At 37.6% G+C, this 20445-nt stretch overlaps 2 protein-coding genes across 2 annotated transcripts; both read right to left on the reverse strand.

The window, feature by feature from the left end:
• Positions 1-708: 708 nt before the first annotated feature.
• LOC308702736 (uncharacterized protein) lies at positions 709-11901 on the reverse strand. Its single transcript, XM_081385811.1, has 4 exons — positions 11372-11901; positions 8259-8594; positions 7916-8025; positions 709-997 (listed from the first exon to the last, which is right to left on the reverse strand). Exons 1-4 carry the CDS (start codon positions 11430-11432, stop codon positions 959-961), a joined length of 546 nt encoding a protein of 181 aa, XP_081241937.1. The 5' UTR covers positions 11433-11901; the 3' UTR covers positions 709-958.
• Positions 11902-14575: 2674 nt separating this feature from the next.
• LOC308703684 (uncharacterized protein) lies at positions 14576-19901 on the reverse strand. Its single transcript, XM_081387427.1, has 4 exons — positions 19752-19901; positions 16429-16770; positions 16103-16200; positions 14576-15094 (listed from the first exon to the last, which is right to left on the reverse strand). Exons 1-4 carry the CDS (start codon positions 19786-19788, stop codon positions 15053-15055), a joined length of 519 nt encoding a protein of 172 aa, XP_081243553.1. The 5' UTR covers positions 19789-19901; the 3' UTR covers positions 14576-15052.
• Positions 19902-20445: the final 544 nt, after the last annotated feature.

Below are 20445 nucleotides of genomic sequence, written 5' to 3' on the forward strand. Positions count from 1 at the left end.
TGACTAAAAAGAGCAATAAAAAAAATCATCTTTTGGAAATTGAATTAAATTAAAGGAGGAGGATTAATTAAATAGAATTAAATAAATTAAATTTTAATTCCTCCTTAATTAAAAAAGGAGGAAAACTCCAACCTTTAAGGACACCAATTATCTTAATGAATTAATAATGTATCGTAAATAAATAAATAAATAAATAAAGGCCTTCCTTACAATAAAGGGTACATATGGATCCAGGATACTATGCATCCTGATGAAGTTCCCTTGGCCTCTGAAATTAAAATAGCCCCACATCATCACACACCCTTCACTATACGTAGAGATTGGCATGGTGTACTCTTTCCATAAGATCATCTCTCAATGCAAATCAAACCAGCTATTAGACTAACTTAAATAAAACAAACGTGAAGGGTGTGTGATGATGTCAGGCCTCAGATGACAAGCTAAATGACGATGAGTTTTTTTTACCAGACACACAATACAGAAATCTCTCATCTCAGGGGACATGAGGGAGGGAAGCACGGTCACTCCAAATTACTACTGTGTTTCTACTGATACAAATCTTAATGCTAATCGGTGAAGGATCCCTTTAAACTGGATGAACGTGTGTATTTATAAAAATCTATTTGCTACATGACTACAACCTACTGATTAAATACAGCATTTGATAGGTCCAGCTTATTTCCCTTGTATCCTATTTCTCATTTTTCTGTGTATCTTGTAGCATATCTGTCAACATTGGGATTTGAAAATAAGGAGAATTTGATCCCTATATATATATAGAAAGATTAAAAATACGGGAGAAATACGGCAAAATATTTAAATGGGATCATAGCAGGATAGCAAGGTAAAATATGACAAAATCCCAGGAAAAAAAGGAGGGTTGACAGGTATGAATTGTGGACCTTGATGAGATTGGTCCGGACGAGCATCGTTTCACTTAATCCTTAATGTAAGAATGTTATATCGGAGCCGTTTCTGTCCTCTGAAAGCCGAACTTCTGTAAAATAAAACAAAACACAATTACAGAATGTAAACCTACAGTGAATTGCTAAAAATAAATTGAAGTGCAGTTCGCCTCAAAACTAAATGTTTTTGTGGTAAGAACATGTGTGGTTTGGTTTCTATAAATAAAATATGGAATTTACAGTCGTCACACTTTTTACTTCAGTGAATAGTTTGCAAGGTAGTTTATTTTTTAATGTCAATTTATATCAAGTCAAGTCAAGTCAACTTTATTTATATAGCGCTTTTCACAATACAGATTGTATCAAAGCAGCTTCACAGTATTAAATAAATAGTACATCAGTGTTTGTTTCTGGTGTAAAACATCCACGTTTGGTAATGCTGATCAATAGCACTGTTGAATCGATTCATCAAATTAAGTATCCCCAACTGAGCAAGCAAAAGGCAACAGTGGCAAGGAACCGAAAAACTCCATCAGGTGACCTAATGGAGAAAAAAAAAAACCTTGGGAGAACCTGGGCTCAGTCGGGGGCCAGTTCTCCTCTGGCGTTTATGAAGTAGAGACCGGATTTAACTGTAAGATTAAAATATTATATGAATGCCTGGCTGAAGAGATGCGTCTTTAATCTAGTTTTAAACTGGGAGAGCGAGTCTGAGCAACGAACAGTATCAGGAAGGCTATTCCAGAGTTTTGGAGCTAAATGTGAAAATGCTCTCCCTCCTTTGGTGGATCTGGATATCCTAGGTATGACCAAAAGACTCGAATTTATTGATCTTAAAGAGCGCGATGGATTATAGGGCGATAGAAGATCCGTTAAATAAACTGGAGCTAAGCCGTTTAGGGCTTTATAAGTCAGTAGCAATACCTTGTAATTAATATGGAACTTTATAGATAACCAATGTATGATGATAAAATTGGTGTTATATGGTCAAATTTTCTTGATCTAGTAAGAACTCTGGCGGCTGCATTTTGGACTAACTGTAGCTTGTTTATTGAGGATGCAGGACAACCAGCTAATAAAGCATTACAGTAATCTAGTCTCGAGGTCATGAATGCATGAACTAACTTTTCTGCATCAGAAACTGATAGCATATTACGTAGCTTAGCAATGTTTCTAAGGTGGAAAAGGCTGTTCTTGTAACATATGAAATATGATTTTCAAAAGACAAGTTACAATCTAATATAACACCCAGGTCTTTTACTGTAGAGGATAAAGTAACAGGACACCCTACTATGTTAAAGTTGTATTGTAAGAGGTTTTGTGGGCGGCTTTTTGAACCGATAAGTATTACCTCTGTCTTATCTGGATTTAATAAAAGAAAATTGCGCGTCATCCAATCTTTTATATCTTTAACACACTCTGTCAATTTGGATAATTTAGCGTTTTCATCCGGCCGTGATGAAATATATAGATTTGAGTGTCATCAGCATAACAATGGAAACTAATTCCATATTTCCTTATAATATTTCCAAGTGGCAGCATATATATTGAGAATAATAGAGGGCCTAACACAGATCCTTGCGGCACTCCGTAGTTTACTGAAGTTATGATAGATTTTTCTCCATTTAAATAGACAAAATGGTAGCGGTCTGATAAATACGATCTTAACCAGCTTAATGCTTGTCCTTGAACACCAGTATAATTTTGTAGTCGATCTAAGAGTATTGTATGATCTATAGTATCGAACGCAGCACTAAGATCAAGTAAAACTAGTATTGAGATACAGCCTTGGTCAGAAGCTAAGAGTAAATCATTTGTGATTTTAACGAGCGCAGTTTCAGTGCTATGGTGCGGCCTGAACCCAGACTGAAACTTTTCATAGACGTCATTTTCTTGTAAGAAAGAGCCCAGTTGGGCAGACACAACTTTTTCTAATATTTTGGACATAAATGGAAGATTTGAAATGGGTCTATAATTTGCTAGATTATTTGGGTCTAATTGTGGTTTCTTAAAGGGACACTTCACCCATTTGCATTAAGCTTTGCATTGTTAGAAACCCAGTCATACTATTGAATGGTCGTGCAACACTCTCTCATTTTCCCCTGAGACGGGAGAAATCTGTTATTTACCTCTTACACTTCCTCCTACAATGACGCAAAAATCGTCATTTTGCGTCATTGTAGGAGGAAGTGTTAGAGGGGGGGATTTCTGTTAAGACTACAGACACTAGTTTCTCATCTTTCCCAGGGTGGGGCCCGCTCACGCTACAGACCTATTACAGATCAGTGGGTGGGACTTTACTCTCTGAAACTGAAAGCAATATCCTCCATCTTGTTTGAAGCTAAGCTAACAGGCGCTGTGGAGACAGATGTACAGTTATGACAATAGCGGAGGAGAGTGCTCAATATGATTTAGAAGAAGAGGATTTCGGAAGTCTGATGCTTGAATCAGGTGTTTGTGGCTACCTTTACAAGCCGCATTATAGCGAAGAGCAGCCGAGGCAGAGAAGACCTGCCTGCCGCGGACGAGGAGCCCGGACTGGCTCGAGTTAGGGCGGACTGGTGGCGCCGGTGATCTCACTATGCAACTACGAACCGCTACGAACACAGAGATAGAGTCCGTCTGCGGCAAAGAATTTCAACGATGACAATTTCTCCTGGACGAAATCTCTGAATCAGACGAGGACACGGACGTTTGTGTTGAGAACTATCCTAGTTTCGCACCGCATATGTTCTGACTGAACATCCAGGTACCATGCAATAATTCACCTTTTCGAAAGAAATACAAACGAGGAGTAATGCACTATATGAGTTCGCCAACTAACTAGACATTTTGTGTGAATGTGAAATGAATTTCAAGCTCTGGTAGTAGCTAGCTAGCCTTGTAGACGGAAGAGTGATTTCTCTTATAGGCAGATATGCGCTTTCTGGATTAGTGGGAGGGGCTTGCGGAGCTGTGCAATGTGGTGCATTGTGGGAGTTGTTGTCTTTCATACAAATGCGTTCTGAAGTTATTTTTTGTCTTTTCTCGGTCACGAAGGCACCAAATTCAAAAATTATTTTACATTTCGACCACATATATGACCCACTTTAAATAAAAAACAATGTTCAAATGGGTGAAATGACCCTTTAATGGGAGGTTTTATAACTGCCAATTTAAATGTTCTTGGAACATGACCTAAAGATAAAGACGAGTTAATAATATTGAGGAGAGGCTCTTCCACTATAGGTAACACTTCTTTCAATAGTTTAGTTGGTATGGGATCTAATAAACATGTTGTTTTAGAGGAAATGATAAGTTTATTTAACTCTTTTTGTTCTATAGTTGTAAAGCACTGTAATTGTTCTTGCGGGGTGATAATCGAGGCTGAATTATAAGGCGCGATTGAAGATTGAACGTTTATAATTGTGGATCTGATGTTTTCTATTTTCTAAGTGAAAAAATTCATGAAATCATTACTACTAAACTGTAACGGGATATTTTGTTCATGAGACATCTGTTTATTTGTTAGTCTAGCCACGGTGTTAAATAAAAACCTTGGATTGTTTTGGTTATTTTCTATTAGTTTGCGGAGATGCTCAGCCCTGGCCGCTTTTAGGGCCTTTTTATAACGTGACATACTGTCTTTCCATGCGATTCTAAAAACCTCTAAATTAGTTTGTTTCCATTTACGTTCTAAATTACGGGTTTCTCTCTTTAGAACACGCGTAGTATCGTTGTACCATGGTGCTTTACTTTTCTCTCTGACCTTTTTTAGTCTCATAGGTGCAACAATATCCAATTTTCCAGAGAGAATGGTGCTCATAGTGCTGGTTAGTTCGTCTAGTTCATCTGTTTGTTTAGGTTCAGACAGCAGCTGAGACAGATCCGATAAGCAATTTTAAAAATGATCTATGGTGGATGGAAGGATTGTTCTGCCTAATCGATAAAGTGGCGCAGCATGATATATTACCGGGGTATGTAATATGCAAGTTACCATGTAATGGTCAGTGACATCATCACTTTGTGGAATGATATCTATATCGGTTAGATCGGTTCCATGTGATATAATTAAATCGAGTGTATGATTAAGATGATGAGTTGGTCCGGTAACGTTTTGCTTGACCCCAAAGGAGTTTAATAAATCTATAAACGCAGCCCCTAACGTATCATTTTGATTATCTACGTGTATGTTAAAATCTCCAACAATTAATACTTTATCGACATTGACCAATAGATCTGAGAGAAAATTTGCAAATTCTTTTAGGAAATCAGCGTAAGGCCCTGGTGGTCTATATACGGTAGCCAAGGCTAAAGATAATAGGGATGTTTTTCTATCATCTAAGAGCGTAACATTTAGTACAAGTACTTCAAATGAAATAAACTTATAACCCGTTTTCTGAGTAACATTGAGAATATCTCTATACATTGTTGCAACACCGCCGCCACGACCATTCAGACGGGGCTCGTGCTTATAGGAGTATCCTGATGGAGTAGACTCATTTAGACCGAAATAATCATTTGGTTTAAGCCAGGTTTCAGTAAGGCAAAGTACATCTATGCTATTATCTGTGACTATTTCATTTACAATAACTGCCTTAGGTGTGAGTGATCTAATGTTTAAAAGACCTAGCTTTAGAAATTGTTTTTGTTTACTAATAGCAACATTTTTTGTTTTAATAACAATTCGATTTTTCCTAGATCCTGCAGTAGATTTATTATTTGATCGCACTAAACGAGGAATAGACACAGTTTCTATGCAATGTTCTACACTAGTATTTATATCAGTTAATTTGGTGCAGCAGAGACTATGATTTGGACTTTTGGTTACTAGTCAAAAGGTATTTAACATTTTGGAGATGTTATCTGACAGAAGATCCGATCCGAATCTGTTTGGGTGTAAGCCATCAGCACGGAAAAGCCTAGGACGCTCCCAAAACAGATTCCAATTATTTACAAAGAGCAGTTTCTGCTCCTTGCACCATCACGTTAACCATTCATTTAGCGCGAATAATCTACTAAACTTGTCATGTCCTAGACGGTACGTGGGAAGCGGTCCTGACATAATAATCGTTATATCAGGCGATGTGCTGCGTACCGTATCGATCAGATTCCTGAAGTCTTTCTTCAGAACTTCCGTCTGGCGCAGCCTGATGTCGTTCACTCCCGCGTGCAATACCAAAGTTCCGACGCGCTCGTTATCGTTCAGAATATCGGGAACGCGAGCAGCGATTTCAGAAACACGAGCACCAGGAAAGCAGTGACTATGCACCTTATTTTTACCTGATGTAGCATGGACGTGCCGAACGATGGAATCACCGATGATCACAGCATCGCGTTCTGTTTTGCGAAGAGGGGAGAAGCGGTTTTGTGTGGATAACTCGAAAACCGGGAGGGTCGGAGAGGGTCTTGGTCTAGACCTGACTCGCGTCTTCCGCTGCGGAAATATCCAGGCTTCATGGTGGCGTGTTGGAGCCGGAGTGAACGAGACCATGGCTGATCGCGACCGTGGCGCTTGGGACCGATGCCGAGTAACGCACGGAGTAGACGAGGTCGGAGTCAGCGGGTTAGCAACATTAATCTCTGATTTGTGAGCATTGGCACGTGATGTTTCAAGAGCCAAACGCCGGTCTATCAGCTCGACTTTTCTTACTAAAAGGTCGTGGATCTGTTTCTCAACAGCTTCCAGCTCAGACTGCACCGCGTGCAGCTCAAATGTGTCCTCACCTGCACCAAAAGGTAGACTACTTACATCTGATATATTCGCCATTTTAACAGGTGGACAGTAAGTTAGCAACGACACTACCAGTGATGCTATCAATTAATACTAATTTCTGACAAGCGTCTTAGATATAATCCGTCTTTTTAGTGGTACGGGTGTAGAGTAGACGCACGATAGGTGAAAAATATTTGTAAGTGAGTGTTGAGAAGACGCGTTCAGCCGTGATCCCCGGGAGTAACCTATAAGAGTATCCAGCGTTGGATCACTAACAGGCTTGAGACACGTCTGCTCAACAGTCCGCGTTGTAACTATGAGGTTTGAGCAGTAGTGCTTCTCAGTGAGGAAAAGTAGAAAATGTTTGTTGTAAGTAAGTTTAAAGAGTAAAATCAAGAATTATAAATCAAATCAATGGAGCTCCAAAGACAACAACGCGTTCAGACGCGACGCATGCGCATTCGACAACAGGAAGTTGCGGAATAGACCGAATAGATAGATAGATAGGTGTGTGTGATATCTAGTTTAATATCTAGATACCTTAAAGTCGTTGCTACACATTTATTGCCTGGGAAAAGCGATGAAACACACACACTGAGCATTGATGTCACACTATATTGGGCAAGTTGTTAAAACAAACACGGTCATTTAAAAGCTTATTATAGGCTTTTCTGCTAAATTTTTCCCTCATTAATCTAAAGTCCCCCTGTGGTGTAAATCCAGCTTTTAATGTTGTTTATGTGTCTATGTGGTGTTTTTAATATGCTTTAAGACAATCCATATAGAAATTTATAAGTCGACAGCATTGCTGAGTATTTCCTCCTTAAAACTGCAGTGAATCAAAGACAGTCTCAAAAACACGCTTTGAAATCGCTGGTGTTTCTGACGTCACAAACTACCTTGTAACCAATCAGATCAACATGTGATCGTCAACCAGTGGATCTCTGAGCTGAGTGAGTGAGTGGAGGCGGGGCTCAGTTGCATTTTCATAGAACCATGTATACTAAATGAGGCAAGGGTGTACATCAAGATATTTTAAGACATGAAAAAAACTTTTCACAGGAAAAAATATTTAAATGTCATTTTGGTGATCAAAGATGAGTTTTAAGGGATAAAATTATTGACTTCAGGGGGACTTTAACACAGAATTAATGAAACATTCATTACTTCATTAAAGTTCTTTCATGGGTGATTTTGATTGACTTTTTTGTCAATCAAAATCAAATATATATATATATATATATATATATATACACTCACATCTTTTTTTTTTAATCCTAATTACATGTCCCAATGTAAATATTATGAGACTTACCTTGCGGTTTAAACGAATGACCAAGAAGAAGAGGACAGCTGCTAGTATAAATACTGCAATTACAGGGAGTAACCAAGTTAAGATGGACTGTTGTGGATGTTGAGGAACCTCTGTAAAGAATGGCAAAAACAGGAAAAAACCACAACTTAAGTAGTTCACACAGGACATCAGATATACCTCAATAGCTCAGATTAGTCATACGGCACTTTTGTTTGCAGTGAGGACAGTAACATTTATTCTTTACGCCTTTAGTTTAGTCGTCACCCAATGTAAAAATGAAGGACACAACTAAGGCCAACATGTTACAAGTGCAGGAATGACAATATTACTGTAACATACTGACCAACTTTAAGAATCAAGGTCCGGACATCCTTATATCCATTGAGAACGACTTTGTATGTGCCAGAGTTACTGACGTTGACATTCGGGATGGTGAAACATAAAAACTCTGAGTATATCTGAAACTGGCACACCAGTTTTGGGAGGTTGTGACATGTCCCGTTATCACAGAAATATTCAGCACTTAATTCTCCTCCATAGTACGCCATCAACTGGTCATGTTTATCCAGTGCAGAAACGTTTAAAACGGGTTCGTTCACAGTCGCTCCCTGTTGAACAGTCTTCTCAGTCGTGGGAACGTCAGAGCTTGTACAGCCGGCCAGAAATAGAAACAGTGCAGCTGAAAAGGTGTAGAACATATATTACTTTAAACAACAGATGCATTTAATTCATTCTTATTCACAACTTCTTTTTGAGCTTCTTTATACTTAACCCTTTCTATTATTTTATAAATTTTATTTAATTGATCTGATTTCATCATTTATTTTCTATATTGCCTATTTCTGTACTGTATATCTGACTTTTTTTTTTTTTTTTGCCTTTTAAAAAATCAATGACCAATACTTCGGGTGGCGAAAAGTGTCCCTGAATTTCTACAACTGAAATCAGTCAAATCACTGTATGTGGAATTGCAGATACCATGGGAATAAACATATTGTTGTAAAGTTTAGGTATTGGGTGGATTAATGGATGTAGAATAAGGCATTAAATGTGGTTTATAAGTACTAATAAACAGCCAATATGCAAGCTAATAAGCAACAAGTTCAAAATGAGAATTGTTCCCCATACTAAAGTGTTACCATTATTATTATTTTTTAGCATCAACAATTCATAGTGTCTTGACAACCAAACTATTTGATATTAACATTGAATCTTTTAAATGATCAAGGTCACTTGAAACAAACATTGTGATCCTAAAGCCTGCATTGGAGAAGGCAGTAATAGGTTATATTTTGGGTGTATCAGTATCAGGCCAAAGTAATAGATGATTGCTTCTGCTTTTTAACATTTGTGGTATTAACATGTTTTCATTTTTGTTTACATTATTTTGATTTAATTCTCATTAGGTGCATGTCATAGCATGAAGACTAAAGGGTGGTGTAAACATTCAGGGGACTTCTGGACATTGGTTCAGTTCATCTGCTTTGTACACTGAAGTTGCTGAGGCGCTTGACAGGCTCTTCAGTGCATGATCCTCAGGGATGATGATGTCATTATTTCGAGTTGACATTTATGCAGGTCATACATACATTTCTTGAGCATGAGATAAAATGAATCTAATGATCTACTGCTTTTTTTTTTCTCCATTAGGTCACCTGATGGAGTTTTTCGGTTCCTTGCCACTGTTGCCTTTGGCTTGCTCAGTTGGGGATACTTAATTTGATGAATCGATTCAACAGTGCTATTGATCTGCATTACCAAACGTGGATGTTTTACACCAGAAACAAACACTGATGTACTATTTTATTTAATACTGTGAAGCTGCTTTGATACAATCTGTATTGTGAAAAGCGCTATATAAATAAAGTTGACTTGACTTGAACAGAGGAACAAAGCTTAGCTATCTGATCATTTTTATATCATATATTATAAAAAAAATTATATTATAAAATTATTATAAAATCCGCTAAGTAATTGTTCAAACTGTGCATCATTTATATATTTTTTGTTCCATTTTGTGGTAATTTAACATATATTATATTGTTCGGTAATATCAACTGTAAATATTTCATAGTGAAACTTCATAACTTCAACTTTCATAGTGGTGTCATGTTGTACAGTATAATGTCTATTTTTTATTATTATTATTATTATTAAAGTCATAACAATCAACAACTGTATTTTGACATATACTCTCTGGCCTCTTTAAAATACAGGTGATGTAATCTTTTTTTAATGTTTTAACAGCCGCCCTGCCGCACTTCCTCTTCAGGAATATCTTTTACGCACCTTCCTGTAATTAGGCTACTTTTAGCAGAGCTCATGTTTTATGGGCTGTTAAGCAATACATGTTTTAACAGTAAGTTATTATGAAGTGATAGCCTACATATGATCTTATGGTGCTGTTTCAGTTTAATTAGTGGGCTATAATCATTTGTCTGACGTGAAACAAGTAGAAATCATCACACGCATAACAGCGTTTCAAAAGCATGAGGGATATGAAAAAAAAAAAAAAAAATCAGCTGACATAATTGTGCATGCATTTTGTTATTACTCTTTTATTCACACATCATTTTACAACCAGGTCTACGATCTGTATTAGTAATTGCAGTTGTACTGTAGTTAAAATCCACTATTTTCAACGTCAGGGATCTTGTGCAAACAGCAGATGCAGGGTATTCGAGGTGAACGTAATGACCAAGAACGATGATTTATATAAAATCCTGGCCGTGATCTGGTAATCTTGAGAAATCACAATCTCCGAGGATATTTAAAAAAAAGATAAAACTGCGATTGTAGGCTACATTGTAACGCAGCGCTCATGCGAAACGAGCAAGCATTTGTTTGTAAACAGTAACTCAGCTGAGTTTAGTAGAAACAGCTGAGATTATTTCCGGGTTTGACGTTGCGATTGCATGTGACCACACGTCTGATTTTGAAGTCTGCGTTCAGCCCGTTCAGCCACGTGTGAGTGACCTCGGAGAGTGGGTTTGAGCACGTGCGTTTCAGCCAGCCGAGCCGACCCATCATGTTTTCAACTCATCGGCGCTTTTTTCTTAGTGTAACGGGAGCACATGGTTGCTAGATTGCAATTATTACCTAAAACACTGGGTACAAAACGTGTTATTTTAACAGAAAAGCTCTGGTTGGGGATTTAAATTCTTGAAATCCCTAATGACTCGAAGCGGCTAAAAAGCAGGCTGCAATGTTTTGTCTTCTCTTTTATTCTACAAATACAAAAAGTGGATTCGGTCAAGTTTATATTTAAGTACATTTTAGTCTCGTCTTTTTACGTCAACGATATTGCATGTGTCGTTTCGTCATCAGTGTCGAACTGCCTTGTACCGGTCATGGAAAACCCCTGGTCGTAAACCTTTTTCGTCATAGATTTCTTTAACGAAATTAACACTAGTTTGAAACAGCAGTTTGCAATTTTGAAATGTTATAGCGTCTTACCTTTTAGCATCTTAGTGACACAAGTTGCGTTTATAGTGGAAGTTGAAACAGTTCCAGGCATCTGTATCAAGGCTCTCAGGAGGACGCTGACATTCCAACCCTCACTCGTGCAAAACCAGCGCTGCTGTTGTATAATAAATCTCAATCCCTGTGCTTGTTGTTCAGGTAGAAGGAAACTGCAATTAAATCTTGGATTGGGTGCGAGATAAGAGACACCCCTCACCGGTGTCACCGGTGGCGTGATATCTTCCTCTGCTCAGTCTGCTGCCCAAAGGCTTTACTAACTGCCGAGTCATGAGACTATGAGTCATTTCCTAAACGTATATGTGGAGAAAGTTCTTCTGGAGAAAACACAAACACTGATAAAAAAACAACATTCCCCATCAATCTGCTTCCAACTTTCTCGAATAGTAGTTGACAGTTCACGACATAGGGTTGATATGCCTTTCCTTAAGAAAAGCGTTAACACTCTTTGCTCTGTGGCATCTAGATGCATTGTCATCCTGAAAAATGACTTCATTACTAAACCCATTTTTTCTATGGATGGAATGAGTAAAGTGTCCAAAATTTCATTGTACACCTGTGCTTTGATTGTTGAGATAATGATTGACACCTCTCCTGATCCTTTACCTGACATGACCCCATATTATAAACGAGTTGGGAAATTTGATAGTTTTCTTCAGGCAGTCGTCTTTATGTTTCATTAGAACAGCACCAGACTAAAGTTCCAATATCATCTTCTTGACCAATGTAGATTTGTTATTCATCACTGAATATCGCCTGCATCCGATCATCCACACTCCATGACCCACTGTAATCTTGTTTTCTTCTGTTTTGGTGTTTGTGCTGGTTTTTGTCTGGCTTTTCTGTTTGTAAATCCCATTTCATTCAGCCTGTTTCTTACAGTTCTCTATGTGTGTGTGTGTGTGTATGTACGTATATGTTTCAAAAAGAGAACCCTTGATAACTTCAGTATTATATCTGCTTGATGTACTGCTAGATTCTAAACACACATATGTTCGGCCAGTTTATATTTAATAGACGCTTCACAGCATCATTTACACATCCCGCTGATATTCAAGAACTCACTCGTATCAAAATGCCTTTAGTTGTTGAATGTGTTCAGTCATTTAATGAGAGACACTGTAAACATACAGTGACTATAGAAGACAATGGGATGTTGTATTTCTTAGCAAAATAATCATTTGAAGAAGAACAGATCAAGTTTGTAACCAAAATATATCAGTTTGATGAGGAGCATGAGTTTCCTAATTAATTTCTCTTGATTTCATGAACTCAGTCTATCGCAGTGAGGGCTTTAAAATCGAATCCTCATGTTTAGTCTCTTCCAAAACCAAAATGAAGCAAAATTGTACTTGGAGCATTAAAACTAAAACCTACAGGTATAAGACAAAAGCAAAAGAGGGTTGCTTTCCACAGCAAAGTCACACCAAAACAAAATCTCCACACTCTGAGTCCGGTTTAGTGACGGGTCGACTGGTGGGTTTGATCTCTGAGGTTTCGTAACCTTGTTGGCTGGCATGAGAACTACTGAAATACAAAAGTGGGCGAAGGATCTTGGTCAGTCGCTCTGCTCTCCTCTGGTGTTTCCGTGGGTCAGGAGGAAGCCAGTGTCTTAGAGGACTTGAGTCTGATAGCGGCGCTCAGTCAGTGGAAAACAGGTCTCCAGCAGACTATGCACATCGCCAGTCTCACAGAGTCACTTCTACTAAGCTCTTCATGCACAAAATAAATCATTATAATATCAATCATAATATTATAGGATTCTTCCAGTCTGACTTTGATTGTAAAATATTACAAAATATAAAATACACACAGCAAGTTAAAGTTAAAGGTTTTATAAATAAGCAGTTTATTATGTGTATTGCACTGAAAAAAGTGGCATATAAACTATTTTTACAATCAAATACTTAAAAATACATTCAATACTTCAATGATTTTCACACTTTGTTTGGTAGGAAAGTAAGGCTCATATTTTATAAAGCAGCACCAAGTTTAAGACACACCTCTCTTGATATGAAACTGTAGGTTGTAACAGTCTTTTAAATGTTTCTGTGAAAAAAATACTACAATTGTTTTAATAATAATATAGAAAAAAGGAGATTTGACTTCATATCACCACAGAATATTTGAGAGCGCCTGAGCAATGGCCACACACAGCTTTCAGGCACTTATAGGCAGATTTGTGGTTTATATTGAATGTAGTTTTGTTGTAGACTAAAGATTGCTAACGGTTAATGATCAGCATTATTGCACTTAGCACATTAAATAATATTAGTGCAGAGACATATAAACTATTCTACAAGAACTTCAGTGTCTGAAGAAATCTTTTAGGAGAATTTAGTTTGAACTTCAAATGAGAATGTGTATATAGTAGGCTATGCTGTAACATTTGGTCTAAATGCATTATCTTCCAAATAAAAAATAAAAATAAAGATGAAGTACGCTACATTTGTTACGTTCTAAAAAGTGTCATGGAAGCTTAAGAAACAAAAGTGCACATTTCTAGCAAAAATAAATATATTATAATACATGCAGTGCTTAGCATAAGTCAACCATGCTAAAATTGACTAAAAAGAGGAATAAAAAAAAAATCAGCTTATGGAAATTGATCTTAATGCCCTAACCCTTAATTTTTTTTAAAAATGAGGAAAACTCCAACCTTTAAGGACACCAATTTTCTTAGTGAATTAATAATGTATCATAAATAAATAAATAAAGTTCTTCCTTACAATACAGGGTGCATAAGTCAGGACACCCCTATGTTCATAAATAAACTGTTAATATAGAGGCAGGCAGATTATTTTTAAAGGCCAGTTACTTCATGGATCCAGGATCCCATGCATCCTGATAAAGTTCCCTTGGCCTCTGGAATTAAAATAGCCCCACATCCTCACATAGCCTTCACCATACCTAGAGATTGGCATGGAGTACTTTCCATGAGATCATCTCTCAATGCAAATCAAACCAGCTATTAGGCTAACTGAAATAAAACCATGCCAATCTCTAGGTGAGATGTATGAGATGTACCCTTCTTGGTGAAGGGTATGTGATGATGTGGGGCCTCAGATGACGAGCTATACAATACAGAAATCTCTCGTCTCAGGGGGACATGAGGGAGGGAAGCACGACCATTTATAAAATACTACCGGGTTTCTACTGATACAAAGCTTAATGCTAATCTGTGAAGTATCCCTTTAAACTCTATGAATATGTGTGTATTTATAAATATTTGTTTGCTACATGACTACAACCTACTGATTAAATACAGCATTTGAAAGGTCCAGCTTATTTCCCTTGTATCCTATTTCTCATTTTCCTGTGCATCTTCTAATTGTGGCATACCTGTCAACATTGGAATTAGAAAATAAGCAAAATTTGATCCCTAAACCTACCCGTCATTGTAACCCTAACCAATGAAATGCTGCAGGGCGGGACTTCCGCTTAACTGGTTTGGGGGCAGTTTTTTTTTTTTTTTATAGAAAGATTAAAAATACGGGAGAGATACGTCAAAAATATTTAAACGGGATGATAGCGGGATAGCAAGGTAAAATATGACAAAATCCCAGGAAAAACGGGAGGGTTGACAGGTATGAATTGTGGACCTTGATGAGAAGGTCTGGACGAGCATCGTTTCACTTCATCCTCAATGTAAGAGTGTTATATCGGAGTCGTTTCTGTCCTCTGAAAGCCAAACAACTTCTGTAAAACAAAACCACAATTACAGAATGTAAACCTGTAGTGAATTGTAAACTTGTTGATGCTAAAAATAAATGTAAGTGCAGTTCACCTCAAAACTAAATGTTATTGTGTTAAGAACATGTGTGGTTTGGTTTCTATAAATAAAATATGGTATTTATAGTTGTCACACTTTTTACTTCAGTGAATAGTTTGCAAGGTAGTTTATTTTTTAATGTCAATTTATATCTAGATACATTAAAGTCTTTACTACACATTTATTGCCTGAGAAAAGCAATGTAACACACACACTGAGCATGATGTCACACTATATTGGGCAAGTTGTTAAAACAAACTTATAGGTTTTATTTTATTTCATACCCTATTATAGGCTTTTCTGCTTAATTTTTCCCTCATTAAGCTAAAGTGAAAATCCAGCTTTTAATGTTGTTTATGTGTCTATGTGGTGTTTTTAATATGCTTTAAGATAATCCATGTGTAAATTCATAAGTCGACAGCATTGCTGAGTATTTCCTCCTTAAAACTGCAGTGAACCAAAGACAGTCTCAAAAACACGCTTTGAAATCGCTGGTGTTTCTGACGTCACACACTACCTTGTAACCAATCAGATCAACGTGTGATCGTCAACGAGTGGATCTCTGAGCTGAGCTGAGTGAGTGAGTGGAGGCGGGGCTCATTTGCATATTCATAGAACCGCACATACTAAATGAGGCAAGGGTGTCGAGTTACATTCAAGCTATTTTAATGCTTGAAGATTTTTTTCACAGGAAAAAAACGTTTAAATATGTCATTTTGGTGATCAAAGATGAGTTTTAAGGGATATAATTATTGACTTCAGGGGGACTTTAACACAGAATTAATAATACATCCATTACTTCATTAAAGTTCTTTCATGGGTGATTGATGTGTGGATTGATTTTGATTGACTTCTTTGTGCACAGTAAAAAAATAAATAAATATCTTTTTTTTAATCCTAATTACATGTCCCAATATAAATATTATGAGACTTACCTTGTATTTTAAACGAATGGCCAAGATGAGGACAGCTGCTAGTATAAATACTACAATTACAGGGAGTAACCAAGTTAAGATGGACTGTTGTGGAACCTCTGTAAAGGCAAAAACAGGAAAAAACACAACTTTAGCAGTTCACACAGGACATCAGATATACCTCAATAGCTCAGATTAGTCATACGGCACTTTTGTTTGCAGTGAGGACAGTAACATTTATTCTTTACGCCTTTAGTTTAGTCGTCACCCAATGTAAAAATGAAGGACTCAACTAAGGCCAACATGTTACAAGTGCAGGAATGACAATATTACTGTAACATACTGACCTTCAACTATAAGCATCAAGTTCAGGACATCCTCTAATCCATTGTGAACGACTGTGTATGTGCCAGAGTTACTGACGTTGACATTGGGGATGATGAGACACAAATACCCAGAGGAAACTTGAAACTGGCACACCGATTCTGGCTGGCTGTTACATATCCCATTATTGCAGAAATATTGAGCACTTAATTCTCCTCTATGGTACACCATCAGCTGGTGGTCATGCTTATCCAGTGCAGAAACTTTTAAAACGGGTTCGTTCACAGTCGCTCCCTGTTGAACAGTCTTCTCAGTCGTGGGAACATCAGAGCTTGTACAGCCGGCCAGAAATAGCAACAGTGCAACTGAAAAGGTGTAGAACATATATTACTTTAAACATCATATGCATTTAAAGGATTAGTTCACTTCAGAATGAAAAATTACTGATAATTTACTCTCCCCCATGTCATCCAAGATGTTCATGTCAAAAAGAAATTAAGTTTTTTGAGGATATATTTCCATATAGTGACTTCAATGGGGTCCAACGGGCTGAAGGTCCAAATTTAAGTTTCCATGCAGCTTCAAAGTCTCTACACGATCCCAGACGAGGAATAAGAGTATTAGACAAACCATCGGCATTTTATAAAAAATAATTAACATATACAGTATATATACTTTTTAACCACAAATGCTCGTCTTGCACTAGCTCTGCGATGCCCCACACATTACGTAATCACGCTCAAAGGTCACACGTGTTCCGGTTAAAAGATGTAGGGAAGGGAGAAAAACTCCATCTCATTTTCTCCTCCAACTTCAAAATCGTGCGACAAATCATTTTACATTTATTTTTATTTATTTATTTTTTGTAAATGGCATTTGACTTAGCACGTTACCTTTGTTACTTCCGCCTACGTCACGCTTGACCTTTCAACGTGATTAGGGTTCACCAATCTCGGTCCTGGAGGGTCGCTGTCCTGCAGAGTTTAGCTCCAGCTCCATCACCTGTTTGAAAGTTTCTAGTATGCCTAGTGAGACCTTGATTAGCTGGTTCAGGTGTGTTTAATTGGGGTTGGAGCTAAACTCTGCAGGACAGCGGCCCTCCAGGACCGAGACTGGTGAACCCTGATGTAATGTGTGGCGCATCACAGCTAGTGCAAGACGAGCATTTGTGGTTAAAGTATATAAAAAAAAAAATTTTTTTAAAACGGCCAATGGTTTAGCTAGATAAGACCCTTCATCCTTGGCAGGGGTCGTGAAAAGGCTTTGAATCTGCAATTTGGACCTTCAACCCGTTGGACCCCATTTAAGTTCACTATATGGAGAAAAATCCTCAAAAAAATGGTTTCCTCAAAAACCTTTTTTTTTTCGACTGCAGACTTGGGGGTGGGTAAATTATAAGGAAATTTTTATTCTGGAGTGAACTACTCCTTTAATTCATTCTTATTCACAACTTCTTTTTAAGCTTTCTTATACTTAATGGTTAACCTTTTCTATTATTTTATAAATAAATGTGATTGTTTTTCGCCAATTTAAAAATTAATGAACAACTAAGCAATAAGCCGTTTCCTCACAAAGCATCGGCATCCTTTTGAAAACAGCCTCTTGTCACCGTGTCAGTTTTATGCTTTTTTTATTACCTTTCCCTATGAGGCTCCCCTATAAAAAAAACTCTCAACCCCTAACAATAAGAATTATAATTATTACTATCATTATATTATTTATGAAAGTTTTTGAAGCCATACTTAGCCATAGCTACTTAAATAATCACTTCCAATTAAAATATGTTACCATTTTAGATTGAATTATCATCCATTACAAATACCATATAGTATAATGTGGCTTAGAACAACTCAAGACAATCAGATGTTCTTCTGTCAGATGCGTGTTTTATCCACTCCAATGAGTTATCATGCGTTCAGTCTCAATTATGTCATTAAAAAAAGACAGAGAAAAGAAGAAAAAAATGTTCAAAAAACATTTGAACATTCCATCATTGCAAGCAGAGCCGATCCTGACCTCTCCCTGGGGCCCTAAGCAAAATTCTGTTAAGGGGCCCTCCTACCTGACCCATGTAAACCATTTGCCATTGCCGCACAGTCACACCTGACACCCCAGTGCTCCCACTACAATCCTACCTCCTTAAATTAGTACTTATGAAAATGTAATTCCTGATATCAGAAATAGACATTGTTAATAGAAAAAGTACATTCTTAATATCAAGAATTCATATTTTAAATAGTACAAATTTAATTATTGATATCAAAAATGCATGTGAATGAATAAAAGCTAAAATGGCTTGCCATAGCATGCCACTGTGTTCTAAATGATAAAAGCAATATTTGATACTTTATGGTTATTTACTGAGGGATGTGCATCCATATTGACCTGTCCAGCCAATCAACATTTTAAATGCAAAATAGCCTATAAATCAATAGTCAGTGGCAAATGGGAATACAATACACTTTGAATCTTGCTTTATTGCAGAGTTCTAACTAAACTGACTTGGAGACTAGATATTGTACTGGTCCCCACAGATGTTTCGCTGGAAAGTGCGCATTTCATTTCGTGCACGCGCATGCGCATATGAACGCATGTTAACCATAGACTGTAAAAAATTATGTTAACGCGCGGCGCGGTTATCTTTTCCAAGCTGCAGTTTATAAACAAACACCATTGCCCTTTGTCATTTATCAAACGTAATAAATAGTTTTTAGTAATAAATAGTATTTCACTTTTTTTGTCAGGCACAAAGTCACAGAACACAGCCCTGGAAGTTGCCGGCATTACCAAGCAAGACACAGACAGACTGGGTTAGAAAGACAGACAGGCTAGAGAGAGAGATGCACATCAACTTAACTTTACTGTTCTTTGCTGACATCAAACTTGGAGAGGAGAGAACACAAGTCTACCTGATCGCTGTTCCCGCAATTCACTCTCATAGTGTTGAATTAATGCATTAATACATGGCGATGGCGATTCTATTGGTGACCGTAAAAGGTTGGCTTGTCCACAAATAAATACTATCTATCTACAAGTGTCTTTACGGGCTCTTTACGGAATGTGTGTGAACGCACGCACGCATTCCAGAAAAACACTGGCAGTGTGAATGAATGAACCCAAATCAAATGATCCCGGGACAAATACTGGACCGGTACGCATTTTCAGTGTATTTTCCGGAATCTCTGTGTGAAATGGGATCGAGATAGAGTATAATAAAAAGAAATGTCGGCTCTCAGATACTGCAACATGCCCTGCTGTTGTGTTTGAGATATGCCAATGAAAGACTCAAGATGGCTCTGATCTGAAACGTCGAGCAATTCTGACATATATTAACGTCTTAACTTACCTTGACGAAGCATGGTGGACCATACAGCTCCCTGCATCTATTCTACATCAATGCTCTCACGCTGATGCTGTCTGTCTTTCAAAAGTCACGCAAAATAAAACCAGCATGTATTCTAGCTGAATCTGATTGGGTATAGATATAGCGAGAGCCTTAGAGCCCCGCCTCCGGATAGCCATATAAAGCAAAGCTGTGTCATTAGAATGAGTCAGAGGTCTCCTCAAACATTCAGCAGGAAACTTGAATTGCGCTTCTCCACTGTACAGATGGCGTGACCGCAGTAGTTTACTGGAGCTGTGACTCACTCAGTCTGCATGTGAGACTGTTGAACTGGTTGTGTTGATGATTTCAAACGTGCAAATTAAAACCGCTAGAGTAATGTAAAGAAGCCGGTGTCATGACAAATCAAGTCCCGTTATGGACCGCTGACCAAAAACTATCACTGGTGGTTTAACACTGAATGTTCTATTTTGTATTGTTCATCGTGTATTGTAAGCATTTCAAGTCTTAATACATATTCTGTATTCAGTTGTGGTGGATGTTTCCCCTCATTTGCATGAAAGGACAACAACTCACATGTTGACTCTTAATAAATAATTTGCATACATGTATTCTAGCTGAATCTGATTGGTTTAGACCGATAGCGAGAGCCGGTAGGCTACTAAAGTTCAGCCAGCCTCCATAGCATGATGAAATT

This window comes from Scardinius erythrophthalmus (assembly GCF_964197995.2).
Source record: "Scardinius erythrophthalmus genome assembly, chromosome: 15".
Classification (NCBI taxonomy): Eukaryota; Metazoa; Chordata; class Actinopteri; order Cypriniformes; family Leuciscidae; genus Scardinius; species Scardinius erythrophthalmus.